General features: G+C 38.3%; 1 protein-coding gene across 1 annotated transcript; it reads right to left on the bottom strand.

Annotated features, from left to right (window-relative positions):
* Positions 1-2,438: 2,438 nt before the first annotated feature.
* On the bottom strand, positions 2,439-21,886 carry BLOC1S5 (biogenesis of lysosomal organelles complex 1 subunit 5). The gene is made up of 5 exons (XM_074872239.1): positions 21,697-21,886; positions 20,353-20,435; positions 17,717-17,846; positions 13,525-13,583; positions 2,439-4,556 (listed from the first exon to the last, which is right to left on the bottom strand). The coding sequence occupies exons 1-5, from the start codon at positions 21,806-21,808 to the stop codon at positions 4,377-4,379; spliced, it is 564 nt and encodes a 187-aa protein (XP_074728340.1). The 5' UTR covers positions 21,809-21,886; the 3' UTR covers positions 2,439-4,376.
* Positions 21,887-22,572: the final 686 nt, after the last annotated feature.

Genomic DNA, 22,572 nt, shown 5'->3' with positions numbered 1-22,572 from the left:
CCCAGATAAAGCATTTAAGAAGGCAATCTGAAACCTAGGTGTATAGCTCTACTGGATTCCTAGTTAGGAAGCACAAATCTGAGCCCCAGATTTTCAAAGCTACAGCTTTAAGCCCTAGCATGGCTTCTGAAAGCTTTTCTTCTTTCTAATGCTCACTATTATCTTGAGTAAATTTGTTCCTAACTTTGCTTATTACTATACAAAAAACCACAAAGGTCCTGCACACAATACAATACACTCTTCAGAACTGGAAGGTGCATACATGGAGTAATGCATTTCTAAAAGATTTCTTTCAACCCTTATAAACCTCCCTTTGTTAATTGCCCCAAAGCAGATTTAAGCATTTTTGACTTCTCCTTTCTCTTCTAAATGTCTGTTATTTAGAATTTCTGAATAATCTTATGACTATGAAAGTTGTGTTATTCATTAAAATCCTACTACAGCAGCTGCAATTCCATCTTCCTGCAGATTCTGCTGTATTTTGACACACAGACCATAAGCTAGACCAACAAGCACTGAGCGTACTGCATCTCTATTACTTGAGAAGTTAATTTAATTATAAACAATTAAAACAATTGGCCTGTTTAAAAGTGTGTGGTATGATAATTTTGTTCACAAAATTTTTTGCAGAAGTCTCCAATGCTTTATTATGGCACAGTCTCTACCAATAACCATAAACTTTTGCCTCAAACCTCTGGAAAACCTGATCCACTAATCTGAACAGCAGTGTAAGAATCAAGATCTTGAAGGTTTTAATCTCTGACATTGAGTCTAATTTCAGATTATAATAAATCTTAATTAGAAAGCATAAGTATTGCGGACAACATTGTTCAGATCAGCACACGTTACAAAAATAATTTTAAGAGTGACCTGTTGTAAGCTTTTTTGAGGACTAATGGGGCAAAATGCTGCTGATAAGTAGTGCCATTTTTTATTTAAAAGCATGTGGTTTCATATACAAAAAACTGTTACAAGTGAACATTACATTCTATACCTCATACTAAAACAGGCTTTCTAATTTTCCTTCTCGGGCTTGCACTGACACCTACTGGGGAATACTTGTAAATCTCAAAATCTATAGCCTTGGGACATAGTAAGCTTTTCAACTCAGGAGTGAACTATACAGGATTCAATTTTTGGCTGATTATGCCATGTACTTGATAATTTGACTACTGAAAAAAACCCCAGTTTTTGAGGAAAGATTTAACAAGCCATAAATTAAAATATCAGAGAAGATGCAATGTTCCAGCTGTAATTATGGATTTTTTCTATAAAAAGTATTACCTAGTCTTAGCATAGAAAGAAGCAGAGTAAGAGCAAATAAATCAGCTCTCTCCCTCCTTCCTAAGATTAAAAAAATGTGATAGGCCTTAGATATAAAACATTCCAAGGAGAACAGCACATAGGTTCATTAACAAGGCAGTTAAAACCAAAACAAACCCTTAATTATTTCTTCAGTTCCTCAGTTTGTTATTACTCCCAAATACAGCAGCTGCTTTCATACAGCAGTTTCAAGGAAGATACCAGTTTCTTACTATGTATTCTTTAGAACAGAGACTAAGAAAATATTCCAGTGATTACAGGACATCCAAACCCACTTCCAGTTACAAAGAACAGTTAAACCGACAGTTCAGTATAACAAACAGCGCTAATAGTGAAGCAAAAAGTTATCTGTCTGGTACAAAGACAGACTGCAAAACTCACCAGCCATACTAGAAGTTCATTTAAGCGTTGAGGACCCTTTCCAGCTTCTGTTGGAATCCAATGCAAATTTCTAGCGAGTTTAACAAGGATTAAATGAATTTTCAAGCTTTTAAAAACTATGAAATTCAGTCACGTAAATATTGCAAGTATAAGGTAAAACACTTCCTTCATGCACCAGTGACATAAAACTAACTTTAAAGCTGTTAGTTTTTCTATTTCTCCCAAATGGTAAAGATTACCAAATAACAAGAATTTGAATCTTACAAAGAAAGTCTCACTGTGGAGAACTATTGTGTCCAGATAGACCATAGTCCCACCTTGCAAAAAATCTGCTGAAGATAGGAATCTTTTTTTAACTGTCAGATGTGTTCTGTTTTGAGATAAAATTAGACACACCAGGTTTGGGGTTTTTTTTATTATTTTTTTAAGCATTTGGACAAGTTTGCTGGCAAGTTGCTTTGAAGACAATTAAGCTCTTCCAAGCACCTCAAAACCTACAGCATATCACATAAAAAAAAGTGAGAGTTACTGAATAATTCATCAGCAGATAGTTTTCAGGTAGTACCCACAATGAATAAGAGTGGGCCAAACAGCAGATATAGACTGTGAAGAAAAAAAGTGTTTTCAAATGATCTTCAGCATGAAAATATCTGTATCATTCTAAAAGAGGAACGCATTTTCAGTGTTAGCATTCAGAAGCTTTTCAAAGAATCAGGAGCACACATGCCAGAAGATTTTGGAAATACCACTTTATTTTCCAGTGAATTATCTAACTTGCAACACTGTATCATTGCTTAAGAGCCCTCAAATTGACAAAATACTAAAATCTACAGCTCCAGTGCAGTAAATTAGATATCTAAATCTTAATAAAAATTATCAGTGCAAATATAAAAATGAGTCCAGTATGCAGTTAAATGCATTTTGTTATAAAGATATTTGGGCTTTGATCACATATACATCAAATAATCTAGTAAGAGAAGCCATTTTCAGTCTGTGCTCAAAACAATCAAAACTGTTTCACACCCAATTCTAAAGACAGGCAAGAACTAACTTTTTCTTTTTAAATGAAAGTCTGCACTTAGTTACAACATTCATCACCAGTACATAAGCTGAAAAATATTAGAGAGATCACCTTCTATTCAAATAGGGGTTGTTCTAAAAGAGGCCTTCCTATTTTTCATGTGTGGGATACTTACTTCTGAGACATCTATGTTTTTTCCATCCACAACAGAGAATTAACAACATTCCAGCGTGCCCCAGCGTCGGGAAGTCCTCTTTTCAGTCCAGATACACCACAATGATTGATGAAGCTGTTGGGGCTACAGTAGCAGGCAGAGCAGCTTGGCAGGAATTCAGTGTTATTGAAAGAAATCTCAAATACTTATTCCATCTCCTCTACTAACTTTAATCACACTATCAACATGCTGCCAGGAACGGAGCCTTGACACCAAGCCATAAACTTACACAAGCAACCACTGTTGGCATATTACTGTTGCAATACAGGTAAAGGGTAAATTCTGTTTATTTTTACCTGTTTCCATTCTATATTGGACAGCAGCTGAATTATGAAAGATACTTCCTGTACTAATGGTTAGCTTGCAGCAAATTTCATTACGGTACTATGTCTCTTTTAGCTTGGTTAATGAACTGATTAAGTTAACTTCTTCAGTTACACTGCTGTTAACTGCAAGTTTTAAATAAAAGAAAGCAATACTGGGGTTTCACATACCCCATAAGAGTAACAGTTAGCAAGAAAGCAGATCACTACTACTGGTGTTTTACCACTAATCTGCTTATTTGATATGCTGACGAAGAAACAAAAATCTTTCCTCAATTGCTTTATAAAAAGTTCTGACAAGCTTATCCCAAGTAAACCAACAGCATGTCAAATATTTAAGGTAAATACTGTACTAGCTACTAAGCTAATGCAAAGACCAATATGCTTCTCGTGATTACTTTTGAGTTTGTTTTGGCTTTGCTTAGAATAGTAAAGCTTAAAAAGAGAGGCCTGAGACATTTAGAGAGAGACAAAATGAATTGTTGTCCAAGCTCACTTAGCCTTTTTTGTGTTAGCAAAAGCCATTTAAACCTCAACTCTATATCATAATACTGAACATACAACCCAAAAGTTGCAATTACAAGTGGATTTAAAACTGTTGAGATCTTTCATTGCTTAAAGCTTCAAAGTAAAATATTCCATAAAACAAGCTGTTTTTCCTGAAATCCATGAACAGGATTTATGGTTTTCCCCGTGAATTCTCAGCTAACTATGGCTGGAACCTATTACACCTACTTTTTGGGAAAGGGCTGTGGCTGCACACTGGGACTGTTAGTGTTACATTAGTCTCCGTTTTCCCAAATGATACAATACTCTCTGCAGATGGGAGAAAATTCCAGTTTGCAACTCCCTGAGCTGATGTAGTCACACAATGTAATTTCCAGTTCCACCTTCCAACAAACGAAGAAATACTGGCATTCCACCTGCCCTGAACAAAAGAAGCATAGATAGGCACTTAAGTTGAAAGTACGCAAACCTCTTCTTCCCATACCAAACCTGTAGAGCAAATTCTCCTTTTTTTCTTCTGTATTTCGGCTTTCCAAAAGAATCTAACTTTAAGTCAGAAGCAACTGAGTATTGGCACAAACCCAGCATTATTAAAAAAAGAAAGGTCTTAAAAAGAAACATATTTGGCCAGTTCCTTCTCCATCTCAGAATACTGCTCCTTGAGGCGCTCCATAGCTTTTCTGTGCTCTTCGTCCACCTCTGCTCGTTTGTTTTCTTGTTCCTTCATGAATTCCTCCCAGTGGGCTATGCGCTTCTCTTCACGAGCCATCAGCTTGTCTGCCTGAAGCTGAGAGGAGGAAAAGGTGAAGTTTTAACAATCATTTCCACATTAAAACAGAAGGTTTAATGAGAGCTACATAATGTTAAAGTATCAGAGAAACTGGACTTTTACTTCAGTAGAGGAAAGTGAAACTAGCAAGAAAACATACAAAAAGGTGAAACTGAAAAGAAAACATGTATATTTATAAATTATAGTCAATTATACTTTATTTTTATAGTCAATCCAAAACAAATGGTAAAATGTCTATGATACTATTAATGCGATAGCATTAGCAACAATAGCTTTTCTATGCTACAGTCTGGTGGAAAATAATTAAATAAATGGAAAGACACTTGGAAGTTACTAGCTTGCCTAGTTCACTTCTGTTAGTTTCTAAAGATTGTTGCATTATTTGCTCCTCTGATTACTGACAATGTAGGTAGAAGTACTTTAAGCAGCTGATATAAATCTGTATTATCTCACAAAGATTTTACTTTAAAAGGAACTTCTGATTTTGAGAACATACAGTATTCACTTGTTTTAGCCCCTTAGTTATAAGGGAAAAAACCCACCTCAGTCAGTGAATGGACACTGTCTTTCCGCCCCCCCCCCCCCCCTTCTTTTCTTGTGTTCACACAGAAAGAAGCTGCCTACTGACATGAACATATTCGGGGAGTCCACTGTTCTGCAAGCAATCAGAAGAGAAATAATTTAAATAAAATGCATCTAATTTTTGATTAAGTGGTCTTAAAGAACCGACAATCTTTATCTAGCACAGCAAGTACAGGCAGACCCATGTTATATGTGATAAAGACTAAAAGTGCTCTGGAAGCATTACCGTGTCTGAGTTATGAAAAAAACACTAGGCCCACTATATTTCATATTTGTGAGTGCTAGTCAAAATTTTAGAGAGTTATGTATGACTTATTTAGGTACATACGCATTATCAGAGATTAAAGGATCCACTTCAACACTCAAGATAACGTTTCAGATTTTATGTCAAATATGTGTAAATAGAATGCTTCTATGTTTCACAACAAACTATGCTATATGTCAGCCAATCCTGCAACATATTGCTCCTCTTTTCTTGACATTTGCTATTTTCCCCTTGAATGTCTCATTTGTTGAAACAGAAGTATTTTCCACATTCCTGAATACATTTTTAAACCTAGAAACAAACCACATTCCTATTTTACCACAATGCTTAGGTTCAGCATAGTCATCAGATACTAGTCTTGATGAAAAGCCTCTCATACAAAAAGGAAAGAGTGAAATATAACAACATAGATACTCAATGTTTTGAAACTGGCAGTTAGTGTTTCTGCTTTAGCCAGTTAGCTCTCACTGTGATTAACGTCTTCCTTTATAAACAAGTTACTTTTCCCCTCATACTTTCATACTGCTTGGCTTCTGGTAAGTCCGATTCCTTTCACTCTCTTATCTTGAAAACAACCTAACAAACCCCAAATAAAAGAAGATATCTAGATATCTATAAAGAGAGATCATACGTACATCCAACATGCATGTCGAAGACATACTTCTGTGGATTGCTTGCATACAGTATTAACAGTCTGGCCTCCTTATATTATAGATGCTGAAGTCACAATAATCTAGGCAGTTGTGCTTACATTTGCTCCATTTTCTAGCAAGAGAGAGGATTAATCCTTCTTCTCTTTTTCTCCTTTTTAATAATGTATCAGCAATGACTGTTTTCTATGTATAGTACTTTTGTGTAGGAATAAATACTATCATACAGCTTTAATAGAAATCTGGCATTTTTGTCAACCAAAGGCACTGGGAACCCATTTACATATTCTTCAACACTCTGTATGCGTTGTTCTTCAAGATCACACATGGTGGGTTAAATACCCTATTTTTGCCATGCAGCATTTTATATACATTGTAACAACATTATGCCAAGCTCCATTTTGTTTGCAACAGATGCAGTATCAGCTACTAACAAAATACATCAGTGTGTACTAATAGCTTGACTAATACACTACTTCATATTCAACAGGTCTTGAAACCATTGGTGCATCACACACTTTTTGAGAGGACTGCATAGCACTACCCAAACTACACTTCAGCTAGACTAACCCATGCTCCTCACATGAATAGTTTGCAAGGTACATGAAACTCATGCTGCTACTTTCTATTTTCCTTTTCCACTGCACCACTTCCACCAAGGATATAAATTGATTTACCTGGTAAAACAACCTATGAAATTTCTAGAACATGAGATAGTGAAGCTTAGTTTATCAAAAATCTGTGGTCTAACTACTTTCTTTTCTCAAAAAGCCTCTTGCATTCCCCTGTTCAATCATTCTTTAGCTTGTTCTGGCAGAAGAGAGGTGACATTGTGAAATAAAAGGCTATCAGCAGCCTAATCTATGCCTGAATAAAAATTTAAACAGTTGAGTACTGAGAAGCAATTGCTGTAAGTACTTATTCTTTAAATAATTAAATGCAAGCAGCATTCTACTGAAATAGTAACTAATTTTTAGATTAAGATTTATGCTGGAAATAAAGTAACTCCAAATAATTGCAACTTGCACCTTTAACAAAGTAAAAAGTTGCAGATACGAATAAGCACTCTAGAGAACAGAAAAAGAAAATGAAGCTATGCTAGAGCAAGCAAGAATGACAAGAAATACCAAGTAAAAGACACCAAGGACTCGAATACTGTTTTCACTCTCCCACCCTAGTAACAATTTGGAAAATCCCTCTGTAGAAGTTCCGTGCACACCTTGAGCTCTCCTTCCTAGAAAGCTAATTCAAACCCAACTCTTCTCAGCAGCACCTTCAGATTATTAACACTTACAGCTGCTGAGTGGATATGTTGTGTGTGTGAGACAGTCATAATCTTGAAACCAATATTCCTATTCCTACCAGACGAATAGCAGTGTCAACAGCAAAAATAGCAAAGTGTGATTCTTAACGAATGTATTGCCTTAAGATACTGATCTTTCAACCAAAGCATACGCTGCAGCGTAAACTTGCTCCACACCCAACTGCAAGACCCAAGCTGCAACAGACACCATCCCTGATGCTAAGGTACTAAAAGGCTTCCTGCCCTCATCCAAGCCTTCTCCCCTGTCTCCTAACAGCTGCTACCATGGTACAGCCTTTCACTTCGCAGAACATCACTAACAGTCTCTTAAGGACCCAGGCTCCCATGCAGGACATCAACAACTAGCGCTCTAGCCACAAAAAGATTTGGTTTCTCAGCACAGAAAGATGACTTTCACACTGCAGCTCTGCAAGTACCCTTCAGGTTTGCCCTATATTGTGCTTTCTTATGATGCTCTCCACTCCTACCACATCCTCTCCATGTCCAGTGCTATTAACTTCACTGCTTTAATCAATTGAACATAACACACAGGAGGAAAAACTAATGAAATCAAGACACTATGCAAAAGATACGGTGCCCTAACTGTAACTGTAGCACAGCTAGAAAGCATAGAGGTCCATATAGGTAGATGAATAATCTCTCTTGTTAAATATGCCACTAACAGTCATGAAAAATCTTTAAAATGCAAAGTTTTTCAACATGTATAGACATCTTGGCATGGATTTGTATTGGTTAAGTCAAAAGTCACTCTCAAAAACCAAACAGTTTCCAAAAGTCAGCATAATTACGTATATTAGTGATCTGTAAAGATAATACTGAGTGAATTTTATACTATCAATTAGTAATTTCCAAATTTATAGATTTGCAAAAAGTTTGTTTTCCAGAAAACAATACACCTAGAATTTGATAGTGTGCCTGGCAAATTAATTTCCAGGGTGCTTTTGTAAAAGTGAGAAAAATAACATCTTTGTTTTAAGATAACAGAACTTCAGGCGATTTTCTATCAATTTGTTATTTAGAAAGCTTTCCAATGTCATATTACATTTCTCACTCCTCAAAGCCTGACTACTTAAAACTGAAGAAATAACCTCAATCAATTTAAATATTAATATAAATCGGTGTTATCATCTTAAGTGTCAGGATCCCTAGTTATGAAACATTAATTCATTGCACATTTAAACTTCTGCCAAGTAGAATAGAGCACATGAACATCATTTAAGAGAAGCAATGTGTGAAATACGTACCGCCTCTTGCTAAATATCAACTGAAAATTGAAACAAAAAGTTAAGGCCCTAGGTTATCTCCTATAGCTTGCTGACACAAGTATCGCAACAGCAAGAATGATCAGTCTCTAGAGATCTGTGTCACCTCAGTGATGCTGATATACACAAAACTCCAATGTTCTTTCGTAAGTTAAAAATGAGTTGTCATGACTACAATAACTGTTAGTAATTCACATGCCAGCTTTTGCATATCGTCAGGAATTTTGTATCCAGGAAATGTTTAGCAGCATTCTGAGCAACCTCAAACATGTTACCATGTCTCAGTGGTTTAGGTTTAAAAAAAACCCCAAAATTCACTAAGAGAATAAATATATTCTAATGAATTACCAGTCCTCCAAAATTGTAATCTGGACATACAAGGTAAAAAAGCTGGCCATATGAGAGTAGTCCATGTTTTGATAGAGATGTATGATAAAATACCTTTTTACTTAAAAAAAAAAATCTAATTCACATATCCCAATTCACATGACAGTCTTGGTATTACAGAGCTACAGATTATTCTGGGATCAATCTCTGCAGTTTCACTAACCTGATGTATTCCCTGGGCAAGCAAAAAGAGAGAACTGAAAACCTTTTGCTTATAGCATTTATCCTGATGGTGGAGACCGATTTCCAGTTCCTTATACATTGAATAAGTTCTAGATAACTAATGCCAATAACTATCTTGAATATTAAACCAGTTTGTTATTCTTACATGCTTTTTTTAGTCAGCTGTTTCAAAGGAATACAGAACTGATACACACCCTTTATCTGCTTGGTTATTGTATAGACTGAAAAGAGTAACACTGTCATTTCTATATATACGTACATATATTTATAAATCAGGATTCATCGAGTCAATGACTCATGTCAATTATCTTAACTTCCAAGTCAAACAATAAGCCAAAGACCTTCAGTAGCTGGGCCCCTGTAGGTGACATATGACATATTAAGGGACTAAGAACTTGAAATTGCCTTTGCATACTGATGGTCAGTTAGGAAGCACTTCAGTCTTATCACAAAATTATAATGTGCATTCTGAATAAATACATATTCATATTTCATGAAGGTAGAAGAATTTTTTTCTGAAGTCCATAAAGCACTTGCAGTAGTAAGAAACAACTTCTGATCTGTTAAAATTAGTATTTTTTTTACTGTCATGAAGAAGGAAATAATGCCTGCACATTTGAAAATGTAGGCACAGTTGCACGAGAAAGTAGTCCCTTTTTCTCCTTTAAAAAAAAAAATTTGGAAGAATAGTAACTCAGTGTTAATTTTCATTATTTTTAAACCTGTAACTTTGCAACCAACCCAACTATGTAAAAGATAAACTGAAATAAATTCTGGCCCATGAACAGGCAGCAAAACAAAATGAAATAAAGATCTACAGAACTCCCAAATCACTGAAAACTTCTCATTACAAATTTTGGATTGCTGGTAATGATTAAAAAAACAGAAACAGACACCTTGGTTTTTAGGTTTCATTCTTTTGCTTCCAGGGCTGCCAACTGGAGAAACTGTAACTTGTGAACTAAGAAAACATCAAAGAAAAGCACATACAAACATGAAAATCAGTATACTTTCGTAGAACAACTTTTCATAGTATAGCCTAATTAATTCCTACCTTTTGTCATTTCAAATGACTGTTAAAACAAACAAATCTATAAAATAACTACAGCCTAAACTCACAAGTAAAAAAACAACAAAAGAGAAAGAACACGAGGCCCTTTAGTGAGACTTAATTATAAATTAGAAAACAGCACCTAATAAACCCAGCGCAGACACCTCAGAAAACATGTAAGTTTCCCCTGTTCTCCTCATCCAGTCAAGAAGTGTCTACAAAGTTGTTTTGGTATTTAATTGTACAAACATACCAGTGCGTGATAACAAAACAGAAGGCAATATTATGGTACCACATTTGGACTTCAGAACACTATATTTTGTTCTTAGGCAAAACCTCACGACCTTTGTAATATGGGAAAATTGCAATATGAACTAAAGCATGCAGACAGATGTATCTGAGCCAAGAGGAGCCTTAGGCAGTTCATGGTATTGGTACAATATTTAGCCAGGAACCGAAGAAGAGTCTCAATAATTAGCTATAAATTGTAATGTTTTAAGCATTACACAATCCAACATTTCCTGCCATGCTGTAGATTTCTATTTGAACCAAAGGATCATTTAACTGTCAGCAACAGCACATTATGCTTTAGGCTTTTACTGTCTGTGTTACCGACTGGCACTTACTATCATCTGCTGCAGAGAAAAAAACATTTTTACTCCACCTGAAAATACCTACGAGGTAGTACAAATGGTATTTCTCCATGGCTGTTAATTTGGTAAAATTTGGATAGATTTTTTTTGTTTGTTTCATCAGAGAATCTTCTCCTCACCCTTTAACACTCTTAGAGCTCCAGCTCCACCCTATAAAGTTTCCAGCGCCAGACCACACTGATAGAGCTTTTTCCTGTCTTTGTCTGCTGGTTATCCATTCTTTCAGCAATTCCACTTCTCCAAACAGTATCTCAGCTGTTCTGCTAGAAGTGTCTTCCGTCACCCAACAGAACATAAGCCATAGCAAGCTGTTAATCTTCACTTTTCACATGTAACCTGAATACTTGGTTTCAATTTATGTCTCTCAGTATAACTTCATAAATACAAGGGTTTGGGAAACTCAAACTAAGCTTAGAATCTGTTCTATGTTTGTAACAATGTCTACTACTTTTACAAGTAGTTTTTTTTAATAAGATATTTAGACCACTAAAGTTGGAAGATTTTCAGATTTCATATTCATATAAAAAGTTGAAAATAGTTTTAAGTTTCATAATTTGGTTTAGATATAAACCAAAGCTCATCTAAATTACAAACATAGTTGCTGCCTTATTAATTCCCGTTCTGGGAGTTCCCTTTGGTGTGTTAGCAAATTTACATATTTTGGCAGTGATGTCTTTCCTATTCCTTTTATATCAACACCTACGTTCAGACATTAGTTATTTGGAAAAAATCTAATCTGATTATGAAACTGTTTTTTTCACTCAATAGTGCACACTGCTTGAGCTTGAAAGACAGTAAAGCCTTCTTGTATACTGTACTGACTCACATGAGTTGGTTGTGTTTATTTCTATCCTTATTTTACTGTCATTAGTTATGCAAAAAATTAGCATTTGCAAAACCATAAACTTTTTCAGTAAACTTTGTTTTTAGTATTTCTTGGGCTATTTTTTCTGAAATTAAAAAACCCAAACAAAAACACATCAGAAAAGCCCAAAGCAAAAAATCCACCATTTGAGGCAGACAGACTCTCTGAGAAATGTTACTATACCAGTTCATGCTACAAGAAATTAAGAGATAAGACCGTAATGGGAAGTGTTAGGTAGCTTCCAGTATAAGCATCCCATAAATACTTCTTTCAATGACAGTCCTGTAATCCTGTAAGTGAGAATGGGATAGGCACAACATTATTTCCCTTTTGTTACTTGGCTGATACCAGTAGCTGGAAGGAGTTGCAAAAAAAGATAATTAGTAAAGCAAATAATCTTAAAATTCATTCTATTCAGCAGAAAATGCATTAATTTCACCGAGGGCTACTAACACTAATCACTTGACACTAGAACCTACCAAATCCCCATTATCTTTTCAGAACACATGATTTCAGAAAGAAAAGTAAGGCAAAAATATTTCTCCTCAAGTGGCTGCACTACAATGACAACTTTTATCTATAATCCCTGTTACTGCTCACATTTGGAAAGTTTCAAGCCAAAAAGTCTTACTATACAAGCTTAAAGGAGATGCTACAAATCCTGAATAGCTATTAGTATTCCTCCACTGCATACGAAAAAAAAAAAAAAAAAGGAAGAGTGGAAACATACAGCTAATATTTTTAAAAAGAACAGTTACTATTCTTGAGTGTTCATTTTATAAGTTATAAATTTTTTATTAAAGTTTTACTTCAAACAAACAGTAGAAGAACTGTAAGAATTTCCAACTTAACCTCTCTACCAATATCTACACTAGTGTTAGACACAAGCAAACTTTGTCAAGGTTCAGCAGTGTGCTGTTCACACAGTACCAGTATTCAACTGCAACTGGACTGCCCATCTTCATCGATTACAAAAAGGAAAGAAAAACACAACTATCAGCTTACATAAATCAATGCACAGCCTGTTTTGCGTGATGGTCACAGAAACGTCTTCAGTTTTTCTGAACTAAATGATTATAAATAACATTTTTGCAAGTAAAAAGATAACACAGGAACACAATCATGAAGGAGTAATGAGAAACATGAAACTAATTTCTTGTATAATTTTCCAAATTTTAGATTCAGAGCACATGTATTTCAAATGAGCAAAGTGTAGCCAACTGAAAAGATTCCAATGATTCGCATGTTCCTATAATATAGCCCTTCATTAAATAACCCATCCACAAGTGAAAAACACACTTCCTTTTCAACAAGCAATATATATAATATGGTCAATGTTCTCAGCTAACTAGGAAAGATTTACATTTCCATTCTGGTAGGTTAGTAGGTGTTTTTTGTTCCACAGAATTTTTTTTTTATATTTAAACTTTCCCTCTATGTGACAAATATTATATTCTGAGCTAGGAGGGAAAATAAAGCAAAGGAAATAAAAAAAAAATAGTTTCCATATATCAGGAGATTGTAGGAAGAGGTAGTGATCCATTAACTTTGCAGTAGAGAACATATATACAGCTGCAGTGTTTTCTAAGTGCAGAAATCACCCCAAAAGTTTTACTGCAAGTCTATAACATACAGAAAAATATGCTTTTAAGTGTTGCTACACTGAAGGCAGATAAACTTCCTGTAGAAGTACAAGACTCTGAGATCACATTATAAAAATCTACCCATCCATCCATCCTTTACCTTCCTTTCTTCATGCTCCCTCTCTTGGAGTCTATCGATCATACTGTTGGCAGCTTGCACTGAAATAACAAAGCGCAGTAGATCAATCTGCTGTTCTAAATCAAAGAAACTCACCTGAAAGGGATTTAAAAGACATGAGGCTATTGCAAGTCAAAGATTATATTCCACTGTGTCACTTTACTCTGCATGAAAAAGATTTGCCAGTACTTGCAGAAAATGCTTTACAATGGTAACTGTATGTAGGCATATCATCAAGGTCAACCTTTGCGTGTTCCAGAAGCCAAGAAGAGAAAGGCGGCTAGGTCCTCTTGTGCCTGTACTCCTTAGTGTTGCTAACGAGCTAGAGTGCACTACTCAGCACCACAGAAGGCATCAAAAAACCTCTCAAATCAGTAAGTTAAAACAGGTGACCAAGCTCTATGTTTTAGTTGGCTTTTTTTGTTCCTTATTTTTTCCCCATCAAATGTAAAAAGTGATTTAGTATAAACAATCTACATGGAGAACATCTTTACACTGGAGCCAGCAGCCTCTTCTCTCGTGAGACTAAGCCTAGGAAAACTTCTCAATGGAAACAGAAACTGTATTCCTATGCAGTTTTTTTCCCTAACTTATTTAACACTTAATTAATGCAGAATTAAATAAACTAATTTCCCCAAAGCAGTTAGTTCTCCCACTAACATATCCTAGTATTGAGAAATACCTGACTTATCATCATCTTAACATGGGTGACTTCTCACACCAGGAGGCAGGGTCCTGCCCCACTGAGGACTTACAGTTACAGAACAGGTTCACTGCACTCGTAGCTGATGAGGAGCTGGGAGCACCATGAATTGGGAGTATCTGGTGGCTAAGCTGGAGCCTCTCAGGACCATCAGAAGACAGTGGCAAGGGACAGTTGTAGCAGACTTCCTACAGCAGGGGACAGAGGCTCCCTGCCTGTCGATATGTTTTGTCATCTAGAGAGGTTACTGAAGCTTGGACTATTACCCCTGCTGCTCTTTTATGTAGACAGCGGTGGTACTGCAGGGGTGACCTGAGAAATACCAGGAATGACTACAGAGATCTGGGACCACTGATCAAAGGCATGGGGGTCCAGGTAATGTTCTCTTCAACCTTCCTAGTGAGGTGGACTTGATGGATTTTTGGGGTTAACAGCTGGTTGCACAGTTGGTGTTGGCAGTAAGGTTTCAGTTTCTACATCCATGAGACCCATTCTGAGCATCAACAGCTGCTTGGAAGAGATGGGATCCACCTGACTACACAGGGCAAAAGTATCTTTGCCAACAGGCCGGCCAACCTGGCAGGGACAGCTTTAAACTAGAAATGACAGGTGAGGGAGTGTTTCCTCAAAAAAAAAAAAAAAAGTAAAGAAGTTTGGGATAGGGTAGGCAAACCAAGGGTCTGAGATGATGGCAACAGAAGGGACATAGCACCCTTTTCAAGGATCATCTCCTCCAAGTTCAAGAAAGGTCCATCCCAACAAGTAGGAAAACAAGCAGGAGGCCTGCATGGATGAGCAAGGGGCTCCTAACTGAATTCAGACTTAAAAGGGAAGGGTATAGGAGGTGGAAGCAGGAGCAGGTGACCCAGGAGGAGTATAGAGTTGCTATCTGATGGTGCACAGACGGGGTTAGGAAAGTCAAAGCTGATCCAGAGTTGAATGTGGTGAGGGGTGCGAAGGGCAACAAGAAAGGATTCTGCAAGTACGTAAACAGCAAAAGAAAAACTAAGGAAAATGCAGGCCCTCTGCTGAATGGGGCAGGGGAGCTGGTGACAATGAACGTGGGAAAGGCCAAGGTACACATTGCCTTCTTTGACATAGTCTTTACCATAAATACCAGCCTTCAGGGATCCCAGGCCCCTGAGACCAGAGGGAAAGTTGAGCAAAGATGACTTACCCTCTGTGGAGGAGGACCAGGTTAGGGAGCACTTAAACAAACTGGAAATATGTTGAGTCCACAGGGCCTGACAAGTTGTGTCCATGAGTGCTTAGGGAACTGGCTGATGCCACTGCAAGGCCACTCTCTCTCTTTCAAAGGTCATTGCGACTGGGAGAGGTTCCTCAAGACTGGATTCCTATCTTCAAGGGCAAGAAGGAAGATCCAGAGAACTACTGACCAGTCAGCCCCACCTCAATCTTGGGAAAGGTGATGGAAAAAGTCCTCCTGGAAGCATTTCCAAACACATGAAGAACAAGAAGGTGATTGAGAGTAGTCAGCATGGATTTAGGAATGGGAAATCATCCTTAACTGTCCTGATAGCCTTCTATAATGCAGCGACTAGTTTGGCAGATAGGGGGAAAGCAAGTGATGTTGTTTACCTCAGCTTCAGGAAGGCTTTTAACATTGTCTCCCATAACGTCCTCATAGACAAGCTAACAAAGTACAGGCTAGGTAACTGGACAGTGAGGTGGACTGAAAAGTGGCTGAACAACCAGGTCCAGAGTCTGTGATCAGCAGCACAAAGTCAAGTGGGAGGCAAGTCACTAGTGGTTTACCCCAGGGGTCAGCACTGCATCTGATACTGTTTAACATCTTCATCAGTGACATAGATGCTGGAGCAGAGAGCACCCTCAGCAAGTTTGCAGAAGATATAAAACCAGGAGGAGTGGCTGAAAGAATATACTGTTGTGCTGCCATTCAGAGGGACCTTGAGCAACTGCCGAATTGGGCTGAGAAGAACCTTATGAAGTTCAATACAGGGAAATGACAAGTCCTTCATCTGGGGAGGAATAATCCCAGGCAGCAGTACACACTGAGGACCAACAACACATGCTGCACCTGTGGTAGTTTGTCCACTTCTGGGCTCCCCAGTAAATGAAAGAGATGGACTTACTGGAGCAAGTCCAGTGCACGGCCACAAAGACAACTAAGGGATTTCATGTGAGGAGAGGCTGAGAGACGTGGGACTGTTCAGTGTGGAGAAAAGGCAACCCAGGGGGGACCTCATCAATGTGAATAAATATCTGATTGAATGGAATGACAATGAGGGAGCCATACGCTTCTCTATAGTGCTCACTGCCAGGACAAGAGGCAGTGAGCACAAAATGAAACACATGAGATTCCACCTGAACACAAGAAACTACTTTTTTCCTGTGAGCATGGTCAAACACGGGCACAGGTTGCCCAGAGAGGTTTCAGAGTATCCATCTGTAGAGACATTTGAAACCCAACTGGACACAGCCCTGGACAACTGGCTCTAGCTGCCCCTGCTTGAGCAGGGAGGTTGGACAAAACAACTTCCAGAGGTCCCTTCTCACCTCAACCATTCTGTCATGATGTATGGCACAGGTGACCATTAGAAAGTCAGGGAGTAATATCAAAGGTTCACCCCATTTAGAAGGTATTAGAATACATGCTCTATTTCAATGACTAAATTTTACGTTTCAAATATTTTCCTGCAATCATTTTGTGTGTATAGCATTATCTACCATTTGTTATTCTGCATATGTCAGATGACATGTAAGTTGTATGAAATTAAATGCTTATACAATATGCTATACATAAAATATAACAAAACTCACACTGGCATATTTCAACTGCATAAATCTGGCAGCTAAAACTATATAGTCGCACTCCCTTGAAATATCTTTTTGAGAAGCTATCCTGCTGAGTAAGAAAAAAAAAAGATACTGAAAAATTAGTACAACAAGTTTTAAACTTTCTTTTAATATCTGAGAAATAAAAAATATATCAGGTGGTTATAATGATGAATCTAGGTGACTAAAGATAGTAATAATAGCACATTTCATAGCTATACAGCAGCAAGTTTTGTTTTAAATCATAGGGGGCAGTATTATGCTTTCCCATGGGAAAATTAAGAAACTTGAAGGTCACACCACAGCATGGTTGCAACAAACCAGAAAACTGAAATTTTGTCCATGGCTTTAGCCAACATGGAGCACTATCTGGTTTCTAAGTGAGTAACAAAAGATTGAGCTGAAATAGCTTCTACTTAAACCAGCAAAAATCTTTAATGTAATCTTAGCAAGAGCTGTGTTGGCTGGACCAATAAATATCAAAAAATGTCCCTGTTTCCATTTTAAAATTTCACAGAAATGAGAACAAAGCACATAAATGGTAGAAAATCTATCCGAGGACAGGAATTTTTCCACAAATCATATTTTGAATCTGAACTATTTAAATTATTCCTCAAATGACGCAACAAGGGAAATAAGAAGCAACATGCTTACATCTCTTGAATGCTTCATTCAAATTGTCATGCATTGCCTGCTCACACTTTGGAAGAACATGTTCATTTGTTTCAAAGATTGTGTTCTTTAGATTTTCAAGTACTCGTAGTTCGCGGAGGCCACGTTTTTCCTGGCAGAAGAATATAAAAGAAAATGAGTGGCTAACAAGGAGTTCAATTTTTCAAAATAAGATGGTTTCCCAGTTGATAAACTAATAGCTTTATCTCAAAGACTATACCATTGTCTATTAAAGAGATACTCCTCTTATTTAGCACAATTGATAAAATTGGGGGGGGGGGGGGGGAGCGGGGAAAGAGAGTAATGCTCCATTCTTCATATTAAAATACAGGAATACTTTGAATGACCATTCTGGCCCTTGTGAGAAAAGTTAGTATTTACTAATGAAAACATTGTGTGGAAAAATGTGTTGTTATGTACAGATTATTTACAGCATATCAAAAACAACAGAGAAAAACACAGCTTGAAAGCATGGCATTTCTATAACTCAGTTGTTACAGAGCAGTAACATAGCAGCGATTCTGCTTGCTTGATGTCTGACCGTCCAGATTTAGCATGGTACAAGATTAAAACAATGCAAGCAAGATTGGTTTTACCGAAGTAAAGCAATAAAGTCAAGACTAAAAAATAACATAACGCAGCTGACTAAAAAGGCAGCCCTTCTTCTGGCTCACTGCTGATCATGACTAATTACAAGAACAACACGCTCTTGCTTTGTTGTTTACATTTAAAAAAAAATAGTATCTATTTTTCTGAAGCCACAGCACTACTTCCACTCTGAATTTCACTTGCACTTTCCTTTAAACAATGAAAAGGATTCTGAGATCTGCTCCAGACTGCTGCCTGCCTCTTTCCTAGTTTTCTCTCTTCAGAGTTACGAGTTGCACACAAGCATTCCTGCACTGAAAGTTGTGAATCATAAAGCAACTCTAGATAATCAAAAATTGCTGTATCACATGAAGTGGGCAATTGGATCACCATACCGATTTCAGAAAGAAACTTCAAAACTTCAGAAAGAGAGGACGCACAAACAAGTAAAGCCGCTTAATTAAACAGGCTCCAGACTTGCTGAATGCAAATCTACATTCTTTACACACTAAATGTTAATCACTGAAAGAAGCAGAATATAGAATCTTAGAATGGTTTGGGTTGGAAGGGACCTAGTTCCAATCCCCCTGCCATAGGCAGGGACACTTTCCACTAGACCAGGCTGCTCAAAGACCCATCCAGGCTGGCCTTCCTTTTCTCATCCTATTTATGCACCTTTCTGACCCCTACTTCCCTCTAAAGAAAGAAATGTACCCTGATCCTAGCATAAGCAAGCTTTAGTTTTATAATATTCTTTTCAGAAATGTAGGAAAACTGCTTCCATATGCCCTACTAAAACAAGAAAAAATATCTGATATCTCAAAGTTAGAAACAAGTGCAATTTTTGGAAGAAATTCTAAGTTGCAAAAATGTAAATAATCCTCTGCTTTTCTATTTTCCCCAAAGTATAAACCAGAAATTAAATTTCAAGAAAAGATATAAGAATGTATGAAATTTGTCTAAGAAATAGAACAAAACTTTGGGTGCAATAAGAGAAATGTATGAATTATAATTATAAACATGAGTTCTAATTTTGTAACTGAGTTTAAAATTTTCCTTCCTATGAAAAACCATGTAAAACTATCTACTTTATGTTATAACTTATTTAGGGAAGGCAAAGAAAATAAATCATTCCTTATGACTCTCAAGCCCATACGATACAGATCTAATATGAGTTTAGTTCACATACGTATTTTGCTAAACCAGTGCAGAGGCAAATTAGACCTGCTTGAAATATTAGCTACAATTGGGGTGCGAGAAGACATTTTAATCAAATTTTTAAAAAAATCAGCTCTTCATACTGGAAGTCTGAGGTATAACTGTATTTTCAGGACTAATTTTAAGATTTTAAATTCCAAATTCTGTAAGAATGAAAATCTCTCATAAATAGCCTTTTGTTGACACAAGATTCTACTTACCTAAACTTCTGCTGCCATCTTGTGGAAAACATATTACATCTTCCAATGAAAGTTGTATATAAACACTTCTACACCTTCAGTACTTTAGCCTTATTTGCAGCCAATCTGATAACATTCATTCAATTTTTAATGATTTTCTTACTTTGCATAAAGTGTTGCTCTTCCAGGAATATTACTTTCTTTCATGCAACAAAAATTAAAGCAAAATTAAATTATAACTCTACTAGCTGAATCCAGCTAAGGCACAAAGCAATTTCTTAATCAGATGTAAACCTATGCTGGCCAACAATATTCTCCTTGAACCCACCAGACTTCTCTCAGATGTTAGGACTACATTGTTCTTCTATATCAATATTCCTGCTATTTTTTTACAGGAAAAATATTCATGCCCCTTTCAAAATTTTTTAAATAAAAAGACCTAAATTACTGCCTTGTTTACTAAAGATGCAGACATATACTATAGGTGTGTTACATTATTTTGGGCAAGAAATATATGTCAAGTCTTTCTAAAAAAAAAATTACATACATATTATAATCTCTAAAAAGATGCTAATACTGTTTAAAGTCTCAGACTCTGAAGATTACAACACCCAATAAGATACAAATACTTACTTCAAATTCTTTAACAAAGTAACGTATTTCTCCCTGAATTACTGGTCTGTGATCCAGTAGTCTTGAATAGATTTCCCCAACATCTAGAAGATTAATGAAAGTCAGATTTTTAGTTTCTCTCTCACACTTCATACTAGGCTACACAACACAAGGTAGCACACCCTACTTCAATGCAAGAAGGACTACTGTTCACCAAATACATAGAAAATCAGAAGAACACCAGAATAATACTTGCTGGCTATTTTATCTATTCAGCGAACCACCAACTTAGATAAAATGCAATGAATCAGTATTCCAGGTGCCACAGACACCTTTCTGTGAAGGTGAACGTTCTCCTCTGTCTCCCAGCACCCTCTGTTTCAAACCTCCTCCTCAGTACAGCTTCCAGATCTGACTGTTAATGGTGGTAAAAGAGCAGAACTAAACACTGCAGCCCAACAGGGATTCACAGGTTAAGCTGTGGGAGCTTTTTGCAGCAAGAGACAAGAGGAAAGCTCACTACAAAGGAAAACTGTCAGCATTTTCTTGTATTCCAGGGCCAAAGACTTAGAACTTTGTCTTGAAGAAGAGTATTTACAACATAAATACGTATGAAAAATAGGCTTGGCTATCATACAGGGAAAAAAAGCTCATTAAATTTAAAAGCACTCTGATAGCATAGCAAATAAAGACTATTTCAAGAAATGGACAGTGTAGTTCCAACAAGCACTTTAAACCGATGCTGAAGTGACATCGCCATCTAAAGAGCCCTGCTTTTTCCTCCTGCTCCAGCTGTCTGAGCTACCTCCGTGGCTCTCCCTCTCTCCTGTACCCACGTGTGCTTGCTCAACACCCCGAATCCCACCCCACTCGAAAAAAGTGCAGAACGATTATTTCAAATGTGGGCAATGACACGATTGCAGTAAATAAAGCACAGGCTAAAACACTTCCCAGTTCAAACGCTTCTGTGTGCAGATTCACTAGGACAAAACGCGGGTGCTTGGGCGAACAAAAGAGCTTCCCAGGAAACTCAGTGCCGGCGGCAGGGACTCGGCGGCGGACTCGGCTCCCCCAGATAACGCCACACAGCTCTCCGAGTTTCAAGCTCCGGGAGAGGAAAGCCAGGGAAGCCTCTCGGGTGCTCAGCTCCAAACCTCGGGACGCTTCGTGGAACCGCAGCGGGCTAGGCAGCGGCCCAAGGGTTAACGCCTCATCCTCCGCCGCCGCAGGGACACTCCGGCCCGCTCAAGGCCCGCGCTCCCCCCCAGGACCTGCGGCCCCCCCACCCCACCTGTCTCCGCTGCGCACAGCGGGCTCGGCCACCGCGGGGACCCAGTACCGGGCCGGTCCGGTCCCGCTCCTTACCCTTTATGATGGGCTGAATCGGTGACCCAGCGACAAGCGCCTCCCGCTTCCTGTCGCTGGGCAGCGGGGCTGCCCCGCTCCGGCCGGGGGACGCGGGGCCACCCCCGCTCATGGCGCTCGGCGCCCCGCTCCGGCGACGGCGGCCCGCGGGCAGCGCAGCACGGCCCGGCCCTGCCCCGATCGCTGAACTTCCGCCTCTCCTCGGTGTGAGGTCATCACCGTGCGCCGGCCGCCGTTGCTGCGGTAACCGCGGCGGGCGGGCGGGTGGGGGTGGCGGCGGCCAGCGCTGGCTTCCTGCCGCCCTTGAGCCGGTACCGCCCGCTGATCTCCGCTCGGCTGCGCTGAGATTCTTACAAGGGATCAGGGGCTCTGTGCGGCCCGGCTCGGCCGCCACTGCCCCCTCCTGGCCTGGGCGTCAGGGACGTCTGCAGCGCAGAGCCCGGCGCCGGGCTTCTTCTGGGCCCAGCGGCCTGCATTTCTGAAAACAAACCGACCAACCAAAATCTGCAGAAAAACTACAACCCGGTACTTGTTTGTTTGTTGGTTTTTGTTTTAGGAGAAGGGACATGCATTCAGATGAAACGGTTTGCTTCTGGGTGTAGCGAACATGAGTAACAACTGTTGGACATATGGGCTACAAAAATTTAAGAGCAGCAGCCGATTTTACAAAAACCAGAAATGACATAAAATCCTTATACATTTCTTTTAAAACCATTTGAGAGTATTAGGATATTTTCAATATACTCCCCCCCCCCCCCCCTTAATAAATGGCAGTATATTAACTTTCTTCCAGGACTTCCTTTTTTCATGCTACCTATATGGACTCAATAACTTTTAGAACAGCTTGATCCTATTTAGGTAATTGCATCTACAGTT

This window comes from Strix uralensis, chromosome 1, assembly GCF_047716275.1.
Source record: "Strix uralensis isolate ZFMK-TIS-50842 chromosome 1, bStrUra1, whole genome shotgun sequence".
Classification (NCBI taxonomy): domain Eukaryota; kingdom Metazoa; phylum Chordata; class Aves; order Strigiformes; family Strigidae; genus Strix; species Strix uralensis.
Note: the sequence above shows the minus strand (reverse complement) of the source record. Positions and strands in the feature narration are given on the sequence as shown.

What these genes read in the sequence shown, in the direction of transcription:
- BLOC1S5 (XM_074872239.1), bottom strand. Translation starts at nt 21,808, where the DNA reads ATGAGCGGGGGTGGCCCCGCGTCCCCCGGCCGGAGCGGGGCAGCCCCG. An exon ending in GATTCAGCCCATCATAAAGG is followed by an intron (nt 20,436 to 21,696) that starts GTAAGGAGCGGG and finishes TTAATCTTCTAG; the next exon opens with ATGTTGGGGAAATCTATTCA. An exon ending in ACTTTGTTAAAGAATTTGAA is followed by an intron (nt 17,847 to 20,352) that starts GTAAGTATTTGT and finishes TTCTTCTGCCAG; the next exon opens with GAAAAACGTGGCCTCCGCGA.